This window comes from Euphorbia lathyris, chromosome 5 (genome assembly GCF_963576675.1).
Source record: "Euphorbia lathyris chromosome 5, ddEupLath1.1, whole genome shotgun sequence".
NCBI classification, from domain to species: Eukaryota; Viridiplantae; Streptophyta; class Magnoliopsida; order Malpighiales; family Euphorbiaceae; genus Euphorbia; species Euphorbia lathyris.
The window spans coordinates 29,282,803-29,310,052 of record NC_088914.1 but is presented as its reverse complement, the minus strand read 5'-3'; the positions used below and the strand labels follow the sequence as shown (position 1 = coordinate 29,310,052).

Here is a 27,250-nt window from a genome sequence, read left to right as displayed (position 1 = left end):
TATTCGGACGACAGACAATGTTGTTATCTTCATACTGATTGACTAAGTCCAGTTTTTTCACTTCTACATCCCCATTTCACACCTCAATTTCATTTTTATCTCTTATTTGTCATTATTTAGTTTGTAAATGTTTGAACATATATGATATACATTGTGAATATATGAAAATATGGATCCAATGTCCATATTCCGATGTTCATATCTATATACGAACCAAGGTCCGTCTCCCATGTCAATGCACAAAATACGAAATAAAATTTGCACAATCTTAATGAGATTTTTCTTTTACATGTTTATTTATCTATGTAATGGTAATACTACAAAATTCTCATTTATAAAAAATGCATTTCTTCCCCTAAAACATAGGTAAGGTGGTTAGATTAATTTGAATAGAAGTTAATTTTGAAGAAATTGTATGCAAGTTGAATTATAGATGCTTTTCATGGATGTTAAACGAAATTCTTCATCTCATCAAATTAAATTTCCACCATATTTAATTTGTAACAGAAAAAGAAGGCCACTCTTTCCTAAATAAATTAAAAACTAAGCACTAATAAAAACACAGATATATAAGCTAAACTTGTTTTCATTTACATGTGTTCGAACAGAGAGTTAGTACCAATACTAGGACTACAAAGGTGAAGAAGCAGCAGCAAGTTCACTTAAACCATATGAGGTAAAAGAGCCTTGTTATGCTCCTAGAATCTTATGAGAGCAGGGAGACAAGAGAGACAAACTCATGCGATACACGTCCCTTGGATCTTGTGTTGATGACAAAATGCTCTGGGTATTTTCTCAGTAAAATAAGCAAGCCGTACCAGGGTTTGCCTTTCGATTCCGGCAAATGCTCATCGGCTGTCAGATATTTCCTTACCCTACCGTGATGCCAGACATTGCTATATTGGTCCTGCAGCTGAACATGTAGAGCACAAGGATTAAGCGAGTGAACCCAAGGAAATGCAGATTATTAGAATTACCAAGTGAAGATAGCGACTAACCTCAGCATGAAGCTTCTCCATAGGCATCCATTCTCCAGGACCACAAAGATCAGAAAGCACAGTAGCTACAGATGACACTACATCTTTTTCCTCCAGTTGTAGAAGCTGTTGGTTGTCGGAATCACGGTCTATTCTTGATCTTCCATCTATTTTCTTCTCAGCAGAAACTGAACAATATAACATCATAATGACAAAGCTGGTAATCATGCATGCAAAATATCTTGAACAGAAGAGAATTATTAGCACTCGGGAAGTAAATTAATAAGGAAAAGCATGCCAGTTGTTCCTGGTTGAGATGAATGATACACCAATAGTGGAAAATCCAACAACGGAAAATGACTTCAAAACCATAGCTTGCACATCTACATCAAATATTTGCCTCTAAACAACATTTTGTGGCAGATAACTGCACTCCAAAGACTAACCGCAGGACATAAAGGCATAGTTCTCATTCATAGTAGGAAATGACTAAGAATACCATTTCAAGATATACTAAGAATTATTTCATCAAAAGTTATATATTGGAAAAAGCACGTTCATAAAGACAGACTTGAATGTTCGATGGAAGAGTTGCAATAAATGGCTGATAATATCATGCTCTCAGACTCAGAGCACAAAGAATCATTCGTCAGCTATTGAGCTTTAGTAATTACTGCTAAACTTGAGTATTTCCAACCAATGTCTACACAAAACACTACAGATAGCTAGGTCGTGGAGATTCTTATTGTCCAGTACCATATGCCCAAAATTAAGCAAACAAGTCACATCGGAATATCAAGTAAAAACAATAAAATTACGCCAAAGTGGCATATGTATAATCAATGCTGCGCCATGTATATAAGCCTATTCGTATTCAGCCAAATGCTTTGAATGCTAAATCAACTGGTTATCTTGTCCACTAAAGATTAAGCATCATAATACTGTTTAGTTTTATTACAATAGGCGGGAGTGGAAATGAGGCCTTGAGATTTGATCCTAGGACCCATACCTTCCTCTGGAAGATGGTGGGCATTAGGTCACTGGCGATCAGTCGTAGTTATTTAAGACGTACGGCGCACTAAGGCGCAATGCGCCTTAGTGACACAAGGCGCACTAAAAGAATAAAATTTATAAAATTATAAATGATAATATTTAAAATATAAGAAATGATAATACTATTTAAAATGTAAGAAATGATAAGTACTAAATCAAAATGCAATAAAATACTAAACCATGACAATATTCTTAATCACAAATAAATTCTAACATGCAATAAAACCCATATTCTAAACCCGAAGTTCAATTGTTCAAGTAAATAGTAAATCCAAAGTTGACTAATACATAAATTCGCATAAAAAGTCTTAAATTCATCACTCATCCCCATCAAATTCAACATTATCGAATTCTTCTTTTGTTCTTCAACAATTTTTTTATGTTGGCTTGGCTGCTTCTTAGTTCTTTGACTTTCTCATATTGTTCTTCAAGACTTCATTGTTGTGTGGTCTGTGGTGTTTTTTTTCCCTCAGCTCTGCATTAGTGCTTTTTCCTGACCTTTTCTTTTTATTGTTTGTAACGTTGTGTACTTGTGTCTGTCTCTTCAAATTCAGAGGCAGATAGAAGTTCTATTATTATTATTACAGACCCTAGATGTGTATCTAATCTAATCTAATCGTGAACATTAAACCTTATTTAACTCTTTTAAAACCCTATTTAGCTCTTTTAAACCCCATTTCACTCTTATTTAACTCTCTTTTAGAACGCTATTCAACTGTATAACTCCACTCATGGCGTGCCTTTTATCAACATGTCCAGGCACACTTTGCGTGTGCCAGAGTGACAGCGCCTGCCATTGGGGGTACTGTAGCGCTAGGCCTAGGGCCTTGTACACCATACGCCTTAGGCATGCCTTTAACAACTATGTGATTGGTGATGCTTAATGTATGCGTATAAGATAAACTGAATCATTCACCAATACTCACTAAAAAAAAAAAAAAAACAGAACAAGACTAGAAACTCAAAAGCAAAATGAATAGCCAAGCATAAACAGAATGACCAAAAAGATAAACTATAATAAAACAAACTCATGAAGTTAAACCCAACAACAGAGTATTAATCCATATAGTAGCAGCGGAAAATGGACCAACCACATATAACAGCAAGCCAACATTCAAACAATAGAGCACAAAGGTTAACACCAATAAAAGGCTGCTCAAACACTTCCCAGGACTGTTCCTAACCAAGCAATAAAAGGGTGACGATTGAATTATTTAATTGAACAAGCACTATAAACTTAAAAGGAGAAAACCCAAGCAATAGCTCGTGCCAACATCCCCAATGCCAAAACTTCAGATGATCAGACTAGAAAAATGTTGTGCTCAGATGTTAATAAAAAATCAACAAAAATTAAACATACTCATTCAGTGGAAACGAGAGAAAAACCACGAGTACTAACCTATTGCTCCGGCCAATCCCGCTTTACCAACAGACCCACCCCCTGAAGCATATCCATAGCCTTCTAAAGCCTCTCGCCTCATCTTCTTTCCAACGCCAACCTCTTCATCATCATCGTACTCATCCTCATAAAACTCTCTCCCTCTCCCTTTCTTTCCGGCCACCGCCAATGGCCCCAAAATCCTCTCCGCCCCGGAGGAATGATAACCATATTGAGGCACTACAGCTACATGATGCCTAGGGGCAAGATGGCCGCCCAAAATACTCCTCACTGGAAGCAGAAAATAGAACTCCTTGTCCCCAATTTGAAGCAGATCTTGAGAATCGAGCTTGACAGGAGGGTTACCGGGAAGATGGAGAACGCCTTCGACTAAGCAACCGTTTTTGCCAAGAACCTCGAGGGCGAAACGGCGGCGTGTAAAATCGTAGAAGATGCGAGCATGATGACGTGAGATGTTCATGCCTCCGCCTAGGCTAGAGAGGTCGACATCTACATTGGATTTCTTCGAATTGCGACCTAAAATTATGGAGTAGGTTTGCATGTAATACTCGAAATCCTCGCCTTGGAGCTTAGCAAAGCCGGCTTCGACGTCGCCGCCCGCCGCTCCCATCGGTTGTTAATCCGAATCGACACCGGGTCTAAGGATGCTCGAAGGAGATGAATGACTCCGTTTCTGGGAGAAGGTTGCTTGGGGCGTGGAATTTAGTTTAACCTCGGAGTGGATTGTAACACTTTATTTTTTTCAAAGAAGTTAAAATGTGATCCGCACTACCATTTTGTTTCAATTTTGTTCAAAAGACCATTCTGTTTCAATTTTAAGTTTTTAACAAAATTAATTTTTCAAAAAAAAAAAAACAAATTAAATCTTAATTTAATAATATATATATATATATATATATATATATATATATTATTGATAAGGTGTTAAGAATGGAACATTAGTAAGTCTATGATTCTGATGATCAAGTTAGTAAGGGATAGAGAGAGTTAAGATCATGTTGGGTGGTATTTATAAATATTGGTTGAGGGTCAAATGTTTGTTTTGCCCTTTCTCTATGTATGATGGAGCGAAAGGGTCGGATGAACTTCTTAGTGGTAGCAGATGCCTTTCGCGTGTTTTGGACACTAGAAGCTTTCCTGGACTGGACCACATAGTGAAGCGTTGATGGGCTTTGACCCATTTGCTTCATCATAAGTCTCCCCTCGACCTTGGTGCGAGGTACTCGGTATGAGCTTGTTTGGGCTTAGTGGGGATTTGTTGGACTGTGATAGTTGAAGGTTGGGGGAGTTGCGATCTCGGGGAATCAACTTGGGTGTTGAGCCTCTTCCTTCATTACTGTGGTGTTTTAAACATGTGTCCTACTTATACTAGTTTAATGATTGCTGCTTTTCGAGGCATCATTCGTTTTCATGACATGTCTGCTAGTAATGATAGCCATTTAATGGCAACGATGCTTGACCTTTATGGGTCTGTTATAAATAGAGCCTCTTTCTTTGTTTGTCTTGATTTTTAAATTGTTATTCTTTCTTGTGTTTGTTTATTTTACTAAACCTACTTTCTTTTTACAAGGGTCGTGCTATCTGCAATTTATTTTTAAAGTTTCATGACCTATTTCGGTCATCTTATCGCTCTTTTGGAGGAGGTTGTGAGGCCAATCTACTTTGTCTTCTAACCTCTTTTGTTTTTGTGGGTTCTTGGTTTTACTTGGTTGTGTGTTGGGTACTTCTTCCCTTCCCCCCCCCCCCCCCCCCCCCTCCCGCCCCCCGCCCCCAAATTGGGCCTCTTCTAGATTGTTGGGTTTATTATGTCCATCAGAGAGCCGTCTGCCTCTCTGAGTCCTCCAGATGACGAAGATTTGTGTTCTTAGGCTTAAACAAACATAAAACATGATAAATTTCCTCCAAAGGGGGTAATAAATTTGAACGTCCCTTCAACTTCGTGTGTTTCTATGAAGAAGAATCTTGCTAAGAAGAAGGCACAACGAAGAACCAAAGTTGTCACCAATTATTCCTAGGTCAAGTGGCGGTGTTGTTTGCGATAATCGTTGTGTGGCGACAATGGATTTTCTTAAGGTATACAAGAGTACCAACCACGATCTTGCAGCGATAAATAAAGACATGTTCGAGAAAATGTGGCCACGATGGCCCAAAAAAGATAGCAAGTCTACTAGCCAGAGGTTTGACCCGCTTAGGAGACCATCCACGCCCAAGGTAAAAAAGGTTAAAGATGCTTACAACATGACCATACACTGAGATATGGGTGCAATATATAGTGTATCAGCTTGGTAGGCCACCGATCCTTTCAACGATGTCGAGGGAGAACAATTATTGTGCCCTGAACGAGATGGTGATCTATGAGGATCAGGTGGATGTGGAGATGAGACTGCCCCTTTTTCCTTTCTTTATGTGTGAGTCTTCGTTTGATTGAGTTAGTTTTTTGAAAGTTCATTTGGCCATTAGTGGGGTTAAAGTCATAACATGTTAGTTGGATGCATCCTCATTTCAAGTTGATTATGGGGGCTCAATCATAAGCCTCCAGAATGGAGGCATCATTAGTTGAAGATGAAGACTACCGACCTAGCCTTTTCCTTTTGCTGTTAACTGGAATCCCTACACTGGCATGTCCCAACACCTAGTTGGTATTTCAAGAGCTGACTCATAGAGAAGTGGAAATGGTGTTGGTTGGAGAGAATCCAACAAGAGTTGAAACATGACGTCGAGGAACTCATTATGAGATTTTTAGACAATGTTTGGTTTATATATTTTAGGCGGCTGGTCGATTATCTCGAAGGGTGGAAAATGAATGGTCTCCAAAAGTACTTAGTTGGAAGTGGCTTGACTAGAGGGGACTTGGCGGATATGGAGGCAATCGAAGTGATGGCGACCGAGGTTGCTCCTATAAAAAGTAGTCCTCCAACATATCGCAATGTCTGTTAGGTTGGAGAGTGGTGTTTCACCTCTTTTTTGTTTTCTTAACTTGTTGAATTTTTCCTGTTGTAAGTGGGATGTCGGAGCATCCACTATTTGACTAGTTGATGGACTTGGATCACCTAGAATTCAACTTCGACTTTGAGCCTCTGATCAATGAATATCAATGAATATCAATGAGTGGAAGTGCCCCCATTGGACAAAAACCGATATCCTTTCTCTTCCTCTAATCAAACAGTGCAGAGGATGACATGAGTTTCAACACTGACTCTGGATAAAAGTGTTGGTCAGGCGTCGATGAGCAATGTCACGTTCATGCCTAAAATTTACATTTTTTTAATTTGATATTAGATTATATAATATCTCGAATTCATTATTTGAATTCTTATTAGAACTGAGAGAACACTTTTGGTTTAATCAACCTATATTTTTACGTATAATTTTAACAAGAATCGAGATTTGTTATATTCGATGATTTTTTTTGTGATCAAAATAATAAATAAAGGTTCATATTGGAAACTGATTAATTATTCGGGTTACTCATGAATTTTTAGTTTTATAACGGATATTGTTGTTGAAATGTTAATGTTTGCATATTTTTAAAGATGTATTACAAATATACTTATTTTTTTTATATTAAGTAAGTTTATATTATTAATTTTAGATATTATAATACATATATTAATTAAATTTATATAACAATTAGTTGATTAACAAATAAAACATACAAAAACACAAATCTGATTAATCCTCGATTAATTTCTGACTAATCCCCGATTAAATCTCGATGGCACTGTCTGCATGTCCAACTAGCGCCTAATGTTTTTTTTACAACCTTAGATGTATATGTGGCAATTATCGCATTCAAATCATTGTGTCATGTCATTTTTGGGTTCATGTTAAAAAGAGTGAACTCAAACCCAACCTAAAACTTTCGTATCATAATCGTGTTAACATGTTTGAGTTAGTGTTGATTTCGTGTCGTATTTTTCGGGTTACATGTAATTTTGTTATGTATATATATTATTGATAACTTTTAAAAATATAAGAAGATATGATAATATTATTAAATATTTTATGTCTTTTTAGATTAGTATGTTAACACTAACCATAAAAAAGTCTGTTAATACCATGTTAGGGTCATGTAATGTAGGAGGTTTGAATCATATTTGCAAGTAATAATTATAATTTTGTTATCTTTATTAATAAAGTGATATATAAAAACACGAGAGAGTATAACAATAATTTTAAATATTCGTATTGTTTTCGGGTTAGCATATCGACCATAACTCAACCCAAAAATTTTGCTTGTTAAGCCAAAAACGACACATTACCTACTAAGCTAAACCCAAACACTAAAATTTTGTGTCAATTTTTTTTTTTTGGGGGGGGGGGGGTAAATTACATATGTGGTGTAAATTACATAGAAGGTTTATATATCGCTCCACTTATAAAAACTCCAACAACGGTAACGAATTTCGAATTCAAATTGTGGTGCCACATAATTGTTTGATTATCATATCTATCTATGGAGTATATAAGTGTTACACTCATAATTAGTGGAGTTAATAAGTAGATAATAAAACTAGGGTATTGCTATATACCGCAATATTTTTTACAACCACCGCCATATTTTGACAATTATGCCCTCCTCATAATTTAAACTCAAAAACCAAAAAAAAAATTTCCTCTCTTTCTCTCCCAAGCCTAAAAACTCTAATTGGACGAAAATGGACCCGAGCATTCCCGAAGACCATGATTTCGTACACGAGGTAACCCTACGATATAAATTTAAATTAAAATTTCGTTTTTGGATTTTTGAATTTTTTTTATTGTTTTGGCCTAAACGGGCGTCCGATGCCGCTCGTCCGCACGGTCGAACGGACGAACTGCCCGTTCGTCCGTGCGGACGAGCGGCATGCGCCGCTCGTTCGGCCTACGGAGCGAGCGGCATGCGCCGTTCGTTCCACCAGCCGAACGAGCAGAGCGCGCTGCCCGTTCGGCCTGCGGAACGAGCAGGGCATGCCGCTCGTTCCGCCGTCGGCGCGAGCGGCGTGACCTGCCCGTTCCCACGTACGGTGGAACGGGCAGGCTGCCCATTTAGGTATAATTATACCAATTTTTGGTATTTTAACCGGGCAGCCTGTCCGTTTAGCCTATACGAGGCCCGAACAAGCTCGGAATTGTAATTTTTAACCCGACTAAGTCCTAAATTTATATTTTTATATTTTTACATGTATTGTTAGTACCTATTATGCAACCGAATGTCATTTTCCAACATTTTTTTGCATATTGTTAATACATATTATGCATTTTTTATATATTCAGGAACCGTTAGAAGATTGGCAACCAGATGGCATTGATTACAGTTCTCGTTTTATAACGGACACTGTTTTCGCTTCGTGTGAAGATGTTGTTACTTGGGCAAAATAGGTAGCTATTTGAATTGGGTTTGAGATTACAATATCTTCGCATAAAAATGGTGGAAAGCAAAAGCAATTGAGATGTTCACGGGGTGAACGCTACAGAGGGAAACAAGATGACGTAGGGTTAATACGAAAAATGAAAACTAAAGCGTGCAGGTGTAAATTTGAGATCAAAGCCTATCAACGGTCGGACCTTACTGGTTGGAGTATAAAGGCTAAGGCTGGATTAACTGGTAAGCACAATCATTCGTTACGTGTGTATCTAGAGGGAAGTCGGTAGATGAGCGGACTCAGTATCGCATCTAAATTAATCGTTCGTGATATGAGTTCGGCTCAAGCGAAGCCTTGTGCTATTTTAGCAGCCGTTAAAGAAAAGCATCCTGAAGACCACCCAACAATTAAACACATCTACAACTATAGAGATAAGATGAGGAATGATGGGTTTGAAGGTAGAGACTTGGCTAGTCAGTTCTATCATATCGCTCTCGAGAACAAGTATGCTCTTTATACGCAAACTGAGGGTGATTCCAGCGTCATTACACATGTGTTTATGGCACATCCAGAATCAGTAGATTTATTCAGGACTTATCACTGGTACATCGGCATTGATTCCACGTACAAAACCAACAAGTACAAAATGCCATTTGTTGAAATTGTTGGGATGACGCCTTGCAATAACAATTTCAAGATCGCATATGCCATCATTAAAGATGAGACTGAAGGAAGTTACCGTTGGGTCCTGCAGCGGCTGAAGGTTTTGATTGGGTTTGATCTCAACCCGACTGTTATCGTCAGTGATAGGGAGTTGGGGTTGTTGAAACCGATTCTGGATGTATTCCCACATACAGCACATTTGCTATGCACCAGGCATATAAACAAGGATGTAGAAGATCGGGCGTACAGAATCATGGGAGACAAATCAATTGCCGGTAAATTCAAGAATGGAAAATGGAGAACATTAATTGAATCTTTATCCATTGCGGAGTACGAGGAAAATCTGGGCAAGATGCAAGATTCGATGAGCAGGTACAAAACTCTTATCTCGTACGTTGAGGAGACGTGGTTGGTGCATAAGGAGAAGTTTGTTGTTGCATGGACGAAAAATTTCTTACATTTTGGCAACACAACCACTTGTCGTGTGGAGAGCGAACATGCGAGTCTAAAGCAATGGCTCAATACATCCACAGGATCGCTAGACACGGTATGGAAAAAGGTTCATAAGCAGATAGAAGCCCAGGCATCTCATATCAGGTATTTTCAATAAGTTCTATTGGAAGATGTTTGTATTTTTATCATGTATTTGTAAATCTCAGTCAACTGATAGTATGTTTATGTTCTTATTAGGTACATGCTTGAGCAGTCCAGGCTTCGTAAATGAGTCTCTTACTCCGGATTCCCCTTTAACCACCTGGTATGCAAAGTCTCACACTACTGCATGCAACTGATCAATGTTGAGTTAGCTCGCATGAGAAGTTTGAGCCATGAAGTGAATGCGCGTTGTGGATGTGTATTGAGAACCTCTCATCAGATACCATATGCATGCGAGATCAAACAAGCTTATGAGTCCGGCGATATTATAAGTGTTGAGAGGGTTCATGTGTTCTGGAGAACACTTTTGATTAATTATGGCCAGACTCATGAAACTGAAGGGTGTCATGATCAGACAGAGGATCAGAGATATTTTAAATCCTTAGTCGACCAGGTATCTAAAGGTGACCCAGCCTTGCTGCGAAACATTTCAATACTTATACATGATCAACTACACCCTGATCAAGCACATTACACCGAACCTGGTGTGAAAATTAACGTTCGAGGACGACCGAAGTCGGGTAAATCTACAAAACGTATGCCTAGTGCCTGGGAGTACAACGAACCTCGGCGTGGACGTGCTTGTTCTAGTAGTTCGTCTAGGAGCCATGGTAGAAGTGGTAGGAAAAGCTCTTCATCATCTGTTCATAATTTTGCATCCTCGGGTAATACAATTTTGCAATATCTAATTCATTTACACTTAACATAAGTTATGTGCGGTTTACAATATCTTATTTTGATTCAATGCAGATGGAAATACGTATGAAGTTAATGATTTCGTGCATTCTGACAAAGTAATTGGGATCATTAAGCCGTATGTTGAAACATATTGCGACGTAGTCGGTGATGGAAATTATGGCTTCCGTGTTGTTTCTTCCTACATTTTTGGCACCGAAGAGAAGTGGCAATCAGTCAGGCATCACATGAGGAATGAAGTAATTGCTAACCGTTCTCGGTATGAATCTGTGTTAATTGACGGTGTTGATGCAGCAATTAATAGAATCACTTGGGACGGTGGAGCATGTTCGCAGGAGCATTGGATGCTCGCTTATGATGACATGTTTGTGATTGCTACATTGTACAATGCTGCTGTAATGTTTTTCGGATACATGGATGGAAATAACTCTACTTTTTATGGTACTATTTTACCAGTGTATGCCCCTTCCACTGCTACAAGACCAGAACGAGAGATCTGCATAGCTCATTTGGGTACGCACTGTCGCCACTATATTTGTTTAAATTTATCTCCTAATTTTCCAGTCCCTAATGTAATAGACTGGTGGAAGGGGCACCATGAACGTAGTGTTGAAGGGTGGGATCGCATTTATGCAGCTAGGACAGCACAATGGACAATATTGGTTCAACTTAGATCTGGATAGCTTTATATGATTTACAGGTTGATTCTGATAGATTCTGGATAACAAACAGTTGCTGTTTCGATCCAGTTTTATTCATTCGAGTTACATGTTGTGTCTGTATTATGTCTGTAATGATTCTGTATTGATCTGGATAGTTTTATATGATTTACAGGTTGATTCTGATAGATTCTGGATAACAAACAGTTGCTATTTCGATCCAGTTTTGTTCATTCGAGTTACATGTTGTGTCTGTATTGTGTCTGTAATGATTCTGTATTGATCTGGATAGCTTTATATGATTTACAGGTTGATTATGATAGATTCTGGATAACAAACAGTTGCTGTTTCGATCCAGTTTTGTTCATTCGAGTTACATGTTGTGTCTGTATTGTGTCTGTAATGATTCTGTATTGATCTGGATAGCTTTATATGATTTACAGGTTGATTCTGATAGATTCTGGATAACAAACAGTTGCTGTTTCGATCCAGTTTTGTTCATTCGAGTTACATGTTGTGTCTGTATTGTGTCTGTAATGATTCTGTATTGATCTGGATAGCTTTATATGATTTACAGGTTGATTCTGATAGATTCTGGATAACAAACAGTAATTAACAGCGTACTTATAAAATTAAAGTACTAAAATATCAAGTACATAATAAAAGATATTATCTGACTGCCAAAAAGTACTAAAATGCCAACATCCATATACTTATAATAAAAAGTACTAAAAACACAACCACAAATCACTTGGTCGAATTCCAAGCATCCAAAATCTGGTCGTACGAATGTCTCCACTCAGCCGCAACATCCTCATCAAGAAGGTTCATCGCGTCCAATGCACCTTCTCCCCAGTTAACCCAACGGCTAACCCACTAGCAAAAGACGTAACCCAAAATTAATAAATATCACGTCATTTAATTTCATTCTGATAATTGTAAATAAATTGATTAATTAAATTACGTACCACTTCGATGTTCGAGCGAGTATGAATAACCGGTCCGGGTGCAGGCATATCCGGTAGTAGCTGAGGGTGTGAATGCATGCAGTACCACGGCATGTACTGCTCCTCACAGTCCGAAGGAGTCCGTGCAAGAGTGAACCGAGACAATATCAGCATACAAGCCTCGGGAAACGAGGTCCAAAGATCCTCCGCCATATCGGCGGGCACTTCTACCCGATACTTCAAGCTGGACCAAGGACGTACGGCCTTCAACGGCCTCAAGATCGGTCGGGGTATGATCTGCACGTAACCTAGCTGGCGAAGGCATCTCCCCGGCATGTACGGCTCAATCACATCCCTGTAACGTATCCATCCGGCGTATATCGTCCTAGGGGTATGCGTAATCACATCAGGACCATACGGCATCCACATCACCTACAGACGTATACAACAACATTAATATGCAAATAATACAAGTAAATGAATTTGGATTTTATAATTAAATTGAAATTGCACCTCATCAGCAGTCAATCTATCAAGCCGGACACGATATGATTTCAGTCGATCCCCACTCTTCTCCAACGGTATAGATGGCCACATGCAAGCCCTCGGCATCGTTGGATCCAATGTGACTCCCTCTCGCTGAGGCCTGAAGCACGGAAAGTACTCATAAATCCATGCCTAAAGCAGTGTCAGACAACCCGTGATCTGCCCGCAGTCTCCTCTACTAGCAATACCTAGATGATGGTATAGATATGCTAGTGCAGCTGAGCCCCATGAGAGTCCAATGGCTCCAGATACAGAGTCCTGTACCTCCAACAGACAAGAAGGTCGAATGCGGTCTCCACTCTTGTCCACGAACAATGTGCAACCGAGCATCAGAAACGTCCAAGTAGTAGCCTGTGCATCAGCAATCCGATCTCCTTGACAATAATCCAAGACGGAAGCCGCTCGTATACCGCCATTAAAGTAGTGACCCTTCTGCAACTCCTCCCGAGTCATACCAAACAACTCCATCACACAAGACTGAAGCTCCTCAACACTCGCATCAGCAGTCACCATAGCCCCATCGATGGGGCTGCGCAAAATCTGCCACACATCATGCAACATAATGCTCATCTCACCAAACGGCATGTGAAATGATGACGTGTCTGGCTGCCACCGCTCTACAAAAACCGCAATCAGGGGCGCATCGATGTGACCATACATGATATTGGGTAAATGAGACAATCCAGTTGACTCTATACGCTTCTGGATCTGTTGAGAAGCACCACCGTACCATACACACAGCTTCCCACAGTATAATGATCGTGTCTGACACCTGAGGAGGCCCCTATCCTGTCCGCTCCAGATAGCAGTGGCAATATGTCCCAGGAAGCTCGGGATCACAAGACCATCAGATGGACCCCCAGGAACCGGGCTCTTCACGATCCAGTCATCCTCTACATCACTCTTCGAGCGCTTGCTACTACCTGAAATTACAGTAAACTCATTTATTATATTCGTATATTTTATAATAATCACGAATAAATAACATAATAATAAGTAAATTTAAATTTCTCACCCGAAGACGACCTTGCTGTAGAAGCAAAACGTCCGCCAGGACCCCTCGGTATGGTCTTAGTAGGTACTCGCACAGAGGATGAACTCTGAGGAGGCATAGAGTCATCTCCGTCCATCTCTACAGCATCCGCCATCTCCTCCGGCTGTGCCCTCTGAGCATCCCCCATCAATATCTGTTCTTCCCGTTCCCTCCGGGCAGAGGCAGTCACAACACGTGACCTTGTATGTCTCTTTCCAGAACGGTTATCAACATTATCAGCCTGTAAAAACCAAAAACATTTTACATTTATAAGCAAATAACGCATATTTAATTAAATATACTCAATTTCTCGTATTTCGCTTTTTTTAATACTTAGGCATTGCCATAGGCCGGGTCGGACCAAGTTATTTAAAAAAAAATAAAATTTCGAGCCTAATTTGGCCTAAACAGAGCGCCGCAACCGTCCGGCCAGTGGGCTGAACGGTTGCGGTACTCTTTTTCGCCTTACGGGAGCATGGCCGTCGTTCCACAGTACGGTGGAACGATTGCGCCTTTCGTTCCACCGTACTGTGGAACGACGACGCCGTTCGTTCCACCTAAAGGAGGAACGAACGGCCGTGCCGTTTCCTCCTAGGGTGGAATAGACAGTTCGTCCGTTCCACCCTTGGCGGAAACGGCACAGCGAGTCCGTTTAGTGTAAATTCATACGGGTTTTGCCTCCGATTCGGAGGCGAAACCCGTGATTTTTGAATAATTTAAACCAAAAAAAACTTACCGGAGATTTCATGAAGCCTTTACCCGTTCCTGGCTTTGGCGGCATGTTGTTTTAGATCGGGTTTTTGGAAAAACCAAAAAGCTAGAGAGGATTTGAGATTTTTGATTTTTTGAGTTTAAATTATGAGAAGGGCATAATTGTCAAAATAGTGCGGTAGGTGGAAATTCATATTGCGGTAAATAGCAGCCCACTCTGTATTTAGTTTTCATTTTTTATTTTTTGAAAAGGGGTTAAGATGCAAAAATACCCCTAACGTTTTAGGTCAGGAGCAATTTTACCCCTAACGTCTAAAATGGTGCAATTTTACCCCTAATGTTTGTAGCCAAGAGCAATTTTATCCCTAACGTTGATAAATTAGATCAATTGCAGACACTATTATAAAATACCGTCATTTTTTTCTTTATTTTGCACCTATTGCATATCAATTTGTTCTAAAAAAAGATATAATATTTATAAATTCAGTGAATTTTTTGAAATTTTTTTGTGTGTAATTCGTACAAAAGACAATATATTTTTAATATTTTTTTCTTATTTTTTTCACATCCCAACATAGGTTTGTGATTTGTTACTGATAAAATAACGCATGTGTGAAGTGTAGATGACAAGATTCATGACCGAGAAGACAGTTTAATGAATTATTTCTCAAATCGACCCAATTTATCAACGTTAGGGGTAAAATTGCTCTTGGCTTCCAATATTAGGGGTAAAATTGTACCATTTTAGACGTCAGGGGTAAAATTGCTCATGATCCAAAACGTTAGGGGTATTTTTGCACCTTAACGCTTTGAGAAGTATACGTATTTATTATAAATTGAACTAAATTCTTATAAACCCTAGATTCTAAAACCTAAATTCTAAAACCTAAGAAGAACTAAAGAAGCCGCCAAGCATTTCTTCTCGCACCACTGTCGTTCCGTTTGGCACCGTCGTCGTTCCGTCTTGCACAGCCGTCGTTCAGATCTCGCATCACCGTCGTCTCGTACCGCCGTCGTTGATTAAGGTAAGTAGCTGGGTTTGCTAATGTCTGGGTTTGCTGTCTTTATCTCTTCGTTCATTGTCTGGGTTGGATTTGGGTATTTTCTGTTTCAGCTATTGATAAGAGCTTTGAAGTAAAGTAAGACATTGTCTGGGTTTGGGTATTGTCTGGGTTTGCTGTCTTTATATTTTTCTGTTCAATGTCTAGATGCTACCTTAGTTATTATTGACTTGTTAGAATGAATTTTAAGTTCCCAATTATTGAATTTTAAGGACCTATACACAATTTTCCAGGATTAATCACTCCTAATATTTTCATTGAAGCTACTTAATTATGTGGAACTGCATCAGATGTATATATATATATATATATATATATATAATATAGCTAGGTTCGTGTAAGCCTTGCACTGTAAGGTCCCCAATCTCCATTCCCTTTGCCATTTAATATTAATAGATAAAATGAGTTTTTGGATAGCATATTTGGTTAATTATAACCCAAATTAACCATGCTAACACTATAATCCAATATTGAAAACAAGTAAATTATGTCTCATGACGACTTACCCCAATTTCTAGATATAATCCAATTCCTGTTGTTCTGTTGTTTGGTAAAATTTCGAATTTCACTCTTTCAAACCTCTCTGTAATATATTATATTATAATGCTATCTAATATTTACTCATTAATACAAGGATAGGTACTCTTATAAACCCTTGTATTGAAATGGAGGGCTCGGGTCAGGCGGGCCGGACTTATTATAATGCTATTATTTATTTATTTTATATATATTTGAATTCAGCCTTTATTTTGCATAAACCCTTGTTTCTCCTTGGAGGCGACAGGCATTAGCTGATCAGCCAAGCGATAGGCAGAAACAGAAGAGTGAGGCAAATATGATCATTCCAGTTCGTTGTTTCACTTGTGGCAAGGTGATTTTATGCTTTCTTCCTATTTCTTTTGCTTATTATTCACCTCTCATATATAGGGTTTATGCTCAAAAACTGTTTGTTTGTGTTTTTTTTAATTAATCTATTTCTAGGGTTTATACCTTATTCATCACTATATAGTATGTGTTTTTTTTCTATATTTTATTGAATATTTGCATAGAATTTCTGTGGCGAGTTCATTTATCTCGAAGGAGTTGCAATATTTTTGTAGCTAGGTTTAACTGTATCTCTGTCGTTTATTTGGGTGGAAACTGTTCAGACGATTTCTACAAAAAGAACTGAATGTATTACTCATTTTCTTCTGATACCAAATGCTGTACCAATTCGTTTATTAGAAGTTCTTTGCTTAAGCTTATAATTTATTTATTTTTTATTTGATTTGAGAAAAAAAAACCTGTTGACCTGTTTTTAGAGTTTGAATGTCGTGTCCAATGTCTAACATAGCTCCTCTGATCTGTTTTAGGTCATTGGTAACAAATGGGATACCTATCTTGATCTTCTTCAAGCAGATTACTCTGAAGGGTAAGATAGTTGACATATTTTTCTGTACTTAATTTACTGCAAGTATGAAAGCAAATGAATTTCGTTTTCCCCATACTAACTTTTATTCCCGTACCGTCTATTGGTATTCCATAATGTTCAAAAGTGCCTAGATATATTATTTACTGACGTTGTTTGAGGTATATTTTGAAGTTCAATTGTTTCTATCAACTCTAATAGAATATGACGAATTGGAGATTCTAGTTATCTTTTCTGCTCTGTATTTCTTCATCATTTTTTATTTGTTGGATATTCAATGGTTACTAACTACAAAATATTGTACATATCTCTGTAAAAAAGTTCTGCCAAATATGTATGTTGCTTCTTGGACATAGGCAAGGTACCCCACTTGGCCTGCTTGCATTGTCACTGTGTCTGGTGATGCACTCATATTCTAATTCATTGTTCCCGGTTGAATATAATATGAGCGTCATGTAAGGTGTAATCATGCATATTTTTTATTCTACTTTCTTTGTGGGGTTCATTTGGTTATTCGTGCACATGACTAAGTGCAAGTAAAGATCTTTCTTGTGTTAATTTATTATTTCTGTATTCCATGTCAATTTTTATGTTTGAGAGGCGATATATTTTTATGCTTTAGATGCCTCTTGTAGGGCCAAAATTCGAAGTTTGGAATGGTTAAAATGTATATGATTTTTGTGATGTGGGAAATATCACCAGTCTGGATATGATGAATATACCACTTAAGTCAAATTTCTTTCTTTCTTTTTTCATTTGTGTCTGTGGAAGGAAAGCTTCTGATAATCTGCATATATATTATGAAGTTGGATTAGTGTCTATTTTAAAGTGTACTTGTAGAGAGCATGTTGAAAGTTCTCTAATATCTTCTCGCTTGGCCTGCAGAGATGCTCTTGATGCCCTTGGGTTGGTCCGTTATTGCTGCAGAAGAATGCTCATGACTCATGTTGACCTCATTGAGAAGCTTTTGAACTACAATAGTATCTCTCTCTCTCTCTCTCTCTCTCTCTCTCTCTCTCTCTCTTGTTTGTGTGCATTCAAGCTGAACTTTAGTTGTTGATTTAAGTGTTATGCACACTGTCCCAATGCGTACTCACTCTTTCACAGGTGTAATTCTGGCTGATTGATAGCTGTTTCCATTAGTATCTTAGCAACCATCTATACTGTGTGCTATGATGAATAAAATGTTCATATTTATTCTTCAAACTAAATATTGATCTTCCATCCAACAAGTTGATAATGCCTTTAAATTTTTGGCTCAGTGATTCTGCACTATGTGACCGAAATCTTTCTAAATGTGTTGAATACATATATAAGCTGTCACAGTAAAGACAATAAGTGGAGATTCTTTTGTTCTTGGGTCCAAACTTTAATCCCCAATGGGTAATGTTGGATATTGATTTTGTTTTTTTTTTACTCTGCAGCTCTAGAGAGAAGCGAGGGCAGCTGAAGGAGATAATGGAGTTACAAGAGTATGAAGGTATAAACTGTTAGGATGTAGTATAGTATGATGGGACTTTTGGGCACTGGGAAGACACAGGATTTTCAGATATTAGCTAAACTGTTATGCATTATATTGTGAGAAACTACTGAGATCCTTTTGTATGTTTGTTGATGTTGTTAGATGATGTTTAGATCTAATTAAAGTGCTAATTTGCCTTTACTTCAGTAAGCATAAATGATGCAATAGAATGCTCAACTTAACCCAAGGCAGGTTGAGTTTAAGGTGACATGTGATTAAGCATGTGAAAAAATGAAAACAACTGATGCATATGAATATTGTTATATGTAGAATGTAAAATTAGTTTGTGTAGTAGCAAAGATATTAAAATTGAGAGTAGCATGTGTTGTTTGTCCCAAAAGTCGACGGTCTAATTCCTTTTATAAGTAATGATAGGTGTACATAGTGATGATGCTAAATAGCTAAATTGAGACATTTCATTATCATTACAGTTGGTTAATGATTCTCAACTTGACCTCGAAAAGGTTGTGTTCTTCTGATGTACACCTATAGTATGCTATGCATGTGACTTGCCTTTGGAACCAAACTCTTCCTCTGCCCATCCCTTTTTTCTAGAGGTACTAGTTTTGGATATAACAGGATTTATTTAACACAATTTTGATGTGATAACTGAAATTGCTACTCTTAGGGGCGTTTGATTCACAAGGGGTAAGGGAAAAGGAATCAAGAAAAGGAAACTAAAGGAAAGGAAAGGAATAAACATTAATTCCTCTATGTGTTTGGATATGTTTAGGAAAGGAAATGGGGTAAAGGGAATCCATTTCCCTACAGGCCTGGGGTAATGGGCTTAACCTAAAATGGGGTAAACCCATAATTTAAAATGGGTAAAGGGAATGCGTTTTTTTTAAACAAACAAGAACAAATGGAATGAAACCCTCTCATTCCTAAAGACCCTGAATCAAACGCCCTTTTAGTTTTTGTTCTTTCAAGGTCATTTAAGTATTTTTAGTTAGAAGAGAGAAATTGATTGTTTAGAGAGAAATATTCGAAAAAATTGTTTTGGAAAATTATAAACGGCGGTTCCATGAGAAATATAGTTCTAAACAATTTTAATTCTTGAACCTTTCATTTTGAGATTATAAGTGGTCGTTGTGACGTGTGTCATTATATTAGTAAAATGTAAAGTCCATGAATTATAATGTTCAATTTTGAAGTTCAGGGGACTATAATGAAAATAAGTGTAAATTTTAGAGGTCATAATGAAAGTAATCCAAAATTTAGGGGCCACGTGTGTAATTTACACATAACATTTCTAATGAAACTTGAAGTGATTAGTGAAATTCTCAACCCAAAAACGTTTCATTTTTTACCCCAAGGTAAACCTTTACAACACGAATGTCGTTTGACCTTTAATGTGTAACGATGCTTTCAGACATTAATATATGGTATTTTTCTCAAAAAAAAAAAAAAAACCTTTACAACAGGAAAAAATCATTAATTAATAAAAGGACATACTTTAATGATGCTGGTAAATAATCACGGCTTAATAAATAGATCAAGTACAAAATTATGCTCCTTGTTAATGTAAATATCCATATTCCTAAAACAAGGAAAATAAATGGAAAAAAAAAAAAATAACGTTTTGAAACCTCTTATCTTTACATTTTTTTTTTTATGGATTAAGCTATATATATTCAACTGTGGATCAGTTATAATTATGCATTAACGCTATGGTTACAACAAAGTTAGTCATAAACATTAATCTCGAATAAAAATGAGTAACTCGTTTCATCTAGTTGTATTTTATATTTGTACTTTTAACAATTTAAAAGGGCAAGAACTTATTGAATCAATTGTTTGGGCTCATAATAAATTAAAAGTTTTGCTCCTGTTCGCGTGATCTAAAAACTTAATTTGATAAATAGATCTAAAAATAGTTTTTATATAGTATTATATTTAACACATCTTTACATGCAAATGTTCATTAGGTTTGAAATTTGTACAATGCAAAATCACTCGAGCTACCATGTGGTATGAGTGCCTTCTATGTTTACTTTGTTTTTGACAAAGTAAGTTTTACTTTGTTTTTTTTTTTACCATTGGATTAGCTTACTTTGTCAAAGTTCATCACCATCCAATGGTAGAAAAAATAAAGTAGGAATTACTTTGTCAAAAACAAAGTAAGCATAACCTAATCCTGTAGTATGTGTTCAAATTGTACCATTAAATAACATTGGTAGGATTTGCACTCTCAATTATTTACCTTAAAATGCTCTTATAACATGTCAAGAATTAATTAATCTAAAAGTTTAAATTGATAATAAAATTAATAACAATTTTTATATATTACATGTGATTAAATAATTAATTTTTATATTTAATGTGACTATAATGAAAGTGTAAAAATATCAGTTCAAACCGTAAAAAAACTGAATTTAAACAAATTAAATAAGCTACATATTTATAACTGAATTTAATATTAAGAACTATTTAAAACTAACTGCTTTTGTCAAGTAGAATAGAAATTCAAGACTTATTTAGTTCATCTGTCGGTGTTTGCTTTTGTTGATATATTGTAAATATTAATTGATTTTATGTTAAAAACGATTGTTTTGAAATTTTATCAAATATTTTATCTCATATTTAGGATTAAAATGTAAAAAATAGTTTCGAAAAATGAAAAGAAACGTACAGTCAATATGTAAGATCAATATAATATCAACTCACATAATGTTTGTTTCCAAAATAAATCAAGTAATCAACACAATTGCAAGAAGCATATGCATATTGTTTTAGTATATAATATAGACGGCGTTTAATTTGAAAAAAATAGGTCCCACCAACATTCTGTGACACCCTGATTTACCCCAAAACATTTCCTAAACGTCGCCGTTGGCTTCAACATCCCTCAAATAAATAAATAAATAAACAAATAAATAAATCTCTCTTTCTCTTACTCGGAGCAGTTTTTCTAATTCTAGCCTAAGGCTAAAACATAGGAAAGGAGCTTCATTTTCTCAAAATTCCAGCTCACAGATTCACAAAATCACATTCCCTTCTCTTTACTCCTTTCACGCCCATCTCGTCTTCTCCATTTTCATTCCCTCTATCTCCATTTTCTTATAGAGACTGTCAAACACACTTCTTTTTGCTCAAACTCCATTTTTTACCCATTTCCTTCAATATAACTCAAAATGCTGCTTTTTTAAGATCCAACCCTGCTTTCAAATTTGATTTCCTACCTCCACAACCAAACCCCATTCCAGTTATCTGTTAACGATATCATTTTTAGTTCGCCAAATGGGCGTTTCGATAGAGTCTTGGTGCTTCTGCAAAGGAGTGGGCAAGTCCGAGAGAATGAAGGCCGCCGTTTTCTCCGGAAAGGGTCCTGCTATGGCTAGAATTTCCTGCTCTACCAATGGAACTTCTGGTACTGGGTTCTTGATTCACCGGAATCTGCTCTTGACATCTCATGTTAATATTCCCTCTGTCACTGCCGCTGAGAGTTCAGAGATCCGCCTCCAAAATGGCGTGGCTGCTACTCTTGTTCCTCACAGGTAACTTTTAAGTTTTCCTTAACATTTCTATTTGATTGTATTTCTGTATGTTTGACGGGAATGGGGAGATTCATTTAGAAATAGTGAAAAGAAGACATTTGAATTGAGTTGATGGTTGGGAATTTAAGCTGAGATTTGGCTTTCATTGATTGGTCAATTCCAATTTTAGTGTTTTTTAAGAATTTAGAGTCTGGAACTGTTTGGAGATAGCTATATTTAGGAATAAATCTGTTCATAATTATTGAGCTCGGGATCTGATACATATGTATGCTTGTGTAGGAAAAGAGAACTTGTGTAGTTATTGCTTTTGCACAGCTGCTGGTTCTGCCAACCGTGAAACAGCCTTGTTCATTATTTTGTTTTGTCGCTTTTACTTTATATGTGCCCATCATGAAAAAGAACTTGAATGATTATGTTTTCTTCATGAGCTAGTGTGGAATGTAGATGCAAGAAGTATCTTATGCAGATATTCTTTTCAAGTCAAAGAACTTTTGTTTTGCCATTTCATTGCTAGATGCATCTCATAGTTTTGTTTGTCTGATCCTTCCAACTCCTTTATCTATTTACACATTAGCTTTTTTTCCACTTCTTTTATTGCTTAATATATGTAAAGAATCTGATATTGGACAATTTCCAAATCTGTGTTCTTTTAGGTGAAACATGACTTTAAATGTCGGGAAATTAGGATTTTTCAATTGGGGAATGAGAAGTCAAAGGATGTGCATAACATCACAGTCAAGGTCTAAGTAAAAGATGGCTCAGTAACTTTGTGTCAGGATTAGGATTCCTGGCAATAGAAGATTAGGGCAGAAATATAATATAGGGAAGAGAAGAATAAGGAAGAAGAGAGAAACAAAGAAATAGGAAGAAAATCGCAGAGGATTAGAGAAGAGAGGTGAGAAAGAAGGAGATAAGAAAGTAAGATTTCATTGAGTATACTTTTTTGATACCTTTTCCATACAAAAGTGGACCCTAAATAGGAATAGTTAGAGCTGACCTTGCATAAGTTACAAATTCCTACAGTTGTAAAACTTTCCTGAACATAGCAATCAAACAACTGATTAACAACTTAATGTAAGACAATTAACCACCTAAATAATTCCCCTTAATTACTCTAATAATGGTGACACTCTGTAAGGTCATTACATGCCAATGCCAATGCCAATGGTGACACTCTGGAAGGTTTTTTTTCCTTCTTCTACTGAGATAGGGAGGATAACTAAAATAAGCGCTAATCCATTGCAAAAAAGAATCATACCGGAATGTCATGGACCAAGAAAACATTATCACAAATTCACAATGAGGAAAGAGAAATAGAAGTGAGGCAACTTTTCCTATACACTATTACACTTTTTCTTTGAAACTAAAAGCCATTTTTTTTCATTATTCCATATTGGAGGTCTCCCATTCAAAAAGATATTCATAGAGCTTCAGTTACAATTGTTGGGTTTGTACTGTTTCGTGAGAAAGTTCATAAAGAAAACTATAAATTGATACGGCTGTCAATGTCTGTCACAATTAGAAAAACAGCCCGCCTTACATGATCCGAATAACATGATTATCATTTTTGTTGCATTTATATCATATATAATCATGTGAAATATATAGATCCAATAACATGATTATCACATAATATATAGCTTACAAACTTCTTCTAGTTAGAATTTGACTCAAATGAGTTAAAGTGAATGCCGTTGGAACTCTAACTCGAAGAAGTTTATTGCATGTTCCTGTTTTATTATTTTTGTTTTTGGAAATTGCATACCTTAGTATTTTACTCTAAGCTGCAAATTTGCCCTAAAATAATGTCCCCAAATGGAATAATACTTAATTGGTGGTCTTCCACATGAAATGCCTTAAGTTGCCCGAGTTTGAAAAGTTAGCGAATTGATAGGATCAGCTTTTTCTCATGGCTGCATAATGGTATGGCTGTTCTGGAACATTGGATAAAATTCCTACGACATGGACTGCTGGTAATTTAGCAATTTCAGCAGATCTGTTTTTCCACAGTAAGATTTCCTAGACACCTAGAAATCTCTTCCATCTAATATCTGATTTTATCATCTAAAAGAAGATTCTCTTAAGGCCACAAAATATGATTCTCTTAAAATCACAAGCTTTCTTTGGCACCCAGAAAATACTGCCTGCTTACAATGCTATGCTACGTCTACCACCCCACTTTATATTATTGATGTCCTTTTCATGGTGATTACAGTGCTAGATCCATGATGGGCATGAGTCATGTTCTACATTCTTAGATTGATTAAACTTAAAGTTACTGTATTCAGATTTCATGGTTTTACGGCCGGACCTTTAATATGAAAATTAACTAATAAACAGGATTTTGAGTTTTTTCCTTTTAGTATCAGTTGACTTCACTCAGTTCTATGAGGCATCTAGGGTAAAGTTTGAAATACACCACTATCCTAGGGTCGAACCTTCATCGCCTACAAAAGGAATTGAGAGATGCTTGGTTATAACAGTTGAGTCTTATTGAGGAAATGTCTCAGTTGCTGCTGCCTACTGTCATTCAGGGTCATCTGTCTGGACACGTTCTGACTAGTGACAACAACTAAAAGTGGGGATTTTGATATATACAGATTATTTTGTTATGATCTCGGGGTATCTTGTCAAATTCAAATGTAGGAAGGTTGTTTGCTTTCTGCAGTCTAATATTGTCAGGGCTCATGCTTGCCATAACAAGCCTTGTTGCCAGATTGCATTCTACGTTGCAATGGAATTTGTTGTCCTTTTACGTCTGCTCTTGAAGGATACAGAGAATTACATATGAAATGTACTCAGTTTTTGCTGATACTGTAGTTGGTTTAGAAGTTCATTGTCTATTGTTTCGTCTATGCAGCATCTTGTAATGGTGATTTATTTAGTTTTCTATGAAGTTAATTTTTGCTGCATTTTCCCTGAGTTTAGCTGACATTTTAGTTTTACTTTGGGTTAAGTTGTATTCTTCCTTTTATAGTAATATTAGTGATGCCACAATCCGTGTAGGTGACAACTTTTTTTTTTCCAAATCAGCTTGGTGGTTCAACTTATGCATTTTTCAATAAATTTTCCTGTCTTATGTTCAATTGCAGGTTTTTCATCTCCAGTTCTGTTCTTGACCTTACAATATTAGGCTTAGATACCGTGGACGGGGACTTGGGCACCCCAGGGCAGCAACCTCACTACTTGAAGACCTGTAATAAGCCTAACCTGGATCTGGGTAGCGTTGTTTATGTTTTGGGCTACACGGAAAAGGAAGAACTGACTATTGGAGAAGGAAAGGTAGTAATAGCCACTGACAATCTCATAAAACTGTCAACCGACGGGATACAGTGGAGGCCTGGATCTGCTGGATTTGATGTTCAAGGTAATCTTGCTTTCATGATCTGTGATCCTATGAAATTAGCTACGTCTCCAAATACAAAATCATCTACGACTTCATCCTCATCCTCAACATCTTGGAAGAAGGATTCTCCCATGCAATTTGGGATTCCCATTCCGATCATCTGTGATTGGTTAAACCAGCATTGGGAAGGCAATCTTGATGAACTTACCAAACCCAAGTTACCAATTATAAGATTGATGTCTGCAGGCCAGAGGAGCGAGCATTCCTGTGCTTCCTTCTCACTTCGGCAGGTTTTCAAGTCGACAGAAGCAGATAACAACGGAACCCCATCATCATCAAATACAATCACGAAAACATCTGACAATCATGGACCAAGTTGTTCAGGTGTAGCAAACATCACTAAAGACGAAACCTTTACTGCCGATTGCCACAATGTCCATAGGCAGGGAATCTTAACTCCGGAAATATATGAATCAAGAAAATTGACTGCAGTTCCTGTTAGAAAAAAAGAAAATTCCCAAATCCAGCTTTTGGATATCAATTTCCCTCCGAAGGCCACCAAAGCTACTACTAACCCATTGCTCGACAACCCTTTATCCTGTAACTCTCACAAGAATTGTGTGAACGTTCTTCCTCCTCAAACCTTGTCGGGTGAAGATCAAATCCAAGACAGAAGAGTTGATACTCCTGAAGCAGATGCAGAGATTGCATCTAGTGGTTCAGTAAACGGAGCTCAAAGTGAGGTCCAGTCGAGTTCCTCGCCGGTGGAGGTCTCAGAGATAATGCATAATGGATATAGCAGTGAGGAAGAGACAATGTACTCAGCAGAAACAGCAGAGAGCCGTAATTATCCGAGTCCGAGAGAGGGAAAGCTTCAGCATGTAGGAAGAAGCCACAGTAGTGTAAGTCAAAGTAGATGGGGAACAAGTGCCCTGAGGAACCCGGTAGCGAGAAGGGCATTGTTAGAACAGCAGAGAAGCTTCATTCATGGAAGGAAGATGCATTCACAAGGAGCAACATCTCAAAGGAGTAATGACTACTTCAGTCCAACTGTTTCATCAATTATGAAAAAGCGGATGAATTCAGAGCAGCAGCAGCAGCAGCCGACACCGCCGCAGCCAATCAAACCGAAGCAAAGTGCTGTTCATTCTTCTCCAAGATGGATGTTCTGATTATATTATAGTCATGATGAACAGCAGAAATATAGATTTCCTTTTGTTTTTTTGGATTATGTCCATCCAATTGCATATAGTGTAACTAATTTATGCCACTATTTACATAGTAATGTAGGATGAATAAAAAAGATTCATCGATGTAGTAGGTTAAGGTTTTGTATTCATTGCTTGTAGTAATGAATAACTTTGGATGACAATTTCGACAGTTACACGGATGTCTGACATCCTTTTGCAAATATGTTTCATGACAATTAGCTATTCCCTTTTTTTCTTTTTAAAATTAAATATTGATAAAATTATCCATGAATTGAAATATATTAGTAATTATCAATATATTTATTTTAGGGTTAATTTCGTGTGGTTTCACGTTTTTGCAAATCGGCACATGTGAATTTTTTTGTTACAAAATAAACATTGGGGTTGGCATCGTTAGCCATTTTACCAATTTGGCTGATAGCAACTTCAAAATGAAAATTTTCAAAAAATTAAATAATATTTTAAGCAATTTTAATTCTTCGATTTTTTAAGTTTGAAGTCATTTAGGTTTTGTTTTTGAAA

The 27,250-nt window shown here is 37.1% G+C and overlaps 3 protein-coding genes across 4 annotated transcripts; 2 read left to right on the top strand and 1 right to left on the bottom strand.

The window, feature by feature from the left end:
• Positions 1–544: 544 nt before the first annotated feature.
• LOC136230430 (FHA domain-containing protein FHA2) lies at positions 545–4,188 on the bottom strand. The gene is made up of 3 exons (XM_066019492.1): positions 3,430–4,188; positions 999–1,165; positions 545–913 (listed from the first exon to the last, which is right to left on the bottom strand). Exons 1-3 carry the CDS (start codon positions 4,037–4,039, stop codon positions 707–709), a joined length of 984 nt encoding a protein of 327 aa, XP_065875564.1. The 5' UTR covers positions 4,040–4,188; the 3' UTR covers positions 545–706.
• Positions 4,189–15,538: 11,350 nt separating this feature from the next.
• On the top strand, positions 15,539–18,815 carry LOC136228596 (DNA-directed RNA polymerase subunit 10-like protein). Of its 2 annotated transcripts, none has more exons than XM_066017025.1 (5): positions 15,539–15,708; positions 16,529–16,615; positions 17,097–17,155; positions 18,038–18,132; positions 18,577–18,815. In XM_066017025.1, exons 2-5 carry the CDS (start codon positions 16,580–16,582, stop codon positions 18,600–18,602), a joined length of 216 nt encoding a protein of 71 aa, XP_065873097.1. In that variant the 5' UTR covers positions 15,539–15,708; positions 16,529–16,579; the 3' UTR covers positions 18,603–18,815. The 2 variants fall into 2 exon arrangements, with proteins under 2 accessions (XP_065873097.1, XP_065873096.1); XM_066017024.1 differs by having other exon boundaries at positions 15,540–15,708; positions 16,522–16,615.
• A 2,601-nt stretch (positions 18,816–21,416) lies between these two features.
• Positions 21,417–26,944, top strand: LOC136228696 (uncharacterized). The gene is made up of 2 exons (XM_066017144.1): positions 21,417–22,171; positions 25,264–26,944. The coding sequence occupies exons 1-2, from the start codon at positions 21,915–21,917 to the stop codon at positions 26,687–26,689; spliced, it is 1,683 nt and encodes a 560-aa protein (XP_065873216.1). The 5' UTR covers positions 21,417–21,914; the 3' UTR covers positions 26,690–26,944.
• Positions 26,945–27,250: the final 306 nt, after the last annotated feature.

Excerpts from the sequence above, each read along its gene's own strand:
- LOC136230430 (XM_066019492.1), bottom strand. The coding sequence starts at position 4,039 with ATGGGAGCGGCGGGCGGCGACGTCGAAGCCGGCTTTGCTAAGCTCCAA. Across the intron at positions 1,166-3,429 it reads GGGATTGGCCGGAGCAATAG|TTTCTGCTGAGAAGAAAATA; the intron begins GTTAGTACTCGT and ends TATATTGTTCAG. Across the intron at positions 914-998 it reads TGGAGAAGCTTCATGCTGAG|CTGCAGGACCAATATAGCAA; the intron begins GTTAGTCGCTAT and ends CTACATGTTCAG.
- LOC136228596 (XM_066017025.1), top strand. The coding sequence starts at position 16,580 with ATGATCATTCCAGTTCGTTGTTTCACTTGTGGCAAG. Across the intron at positions 17,156-18,037 it reads CAAGCAGATTACTCTGAAGG|AGATGCTCTTGATGCCCTTG; the intron begins GTAAGATAGTTG and ends CTTGGCCTGCAG. Across the intron at positions 18,133-18,576 it reads GAAGCTTTTGAACTACAATA|CTCTAGAGAGAAGCGAGGGC; the intron begins GTATCTCTCTCT and ends TTTACTCTGCAG.
- LOC136228696 (XM_066017144.1), top strand. The coding sequence starts at position 21,915 with ATGGGCGTTTCGATAGAGTCTTGGTGCTTCTGCAAAGGAGTGGGCAAG. Across the intron at positions 22,172-25,263 it reads GCTACTCTTGTTCCTCACAG|GTTTTTCATCTCCAGTTCTG; the intron begins GTAACTTTTAAG and ends GTTCAATTGCAG.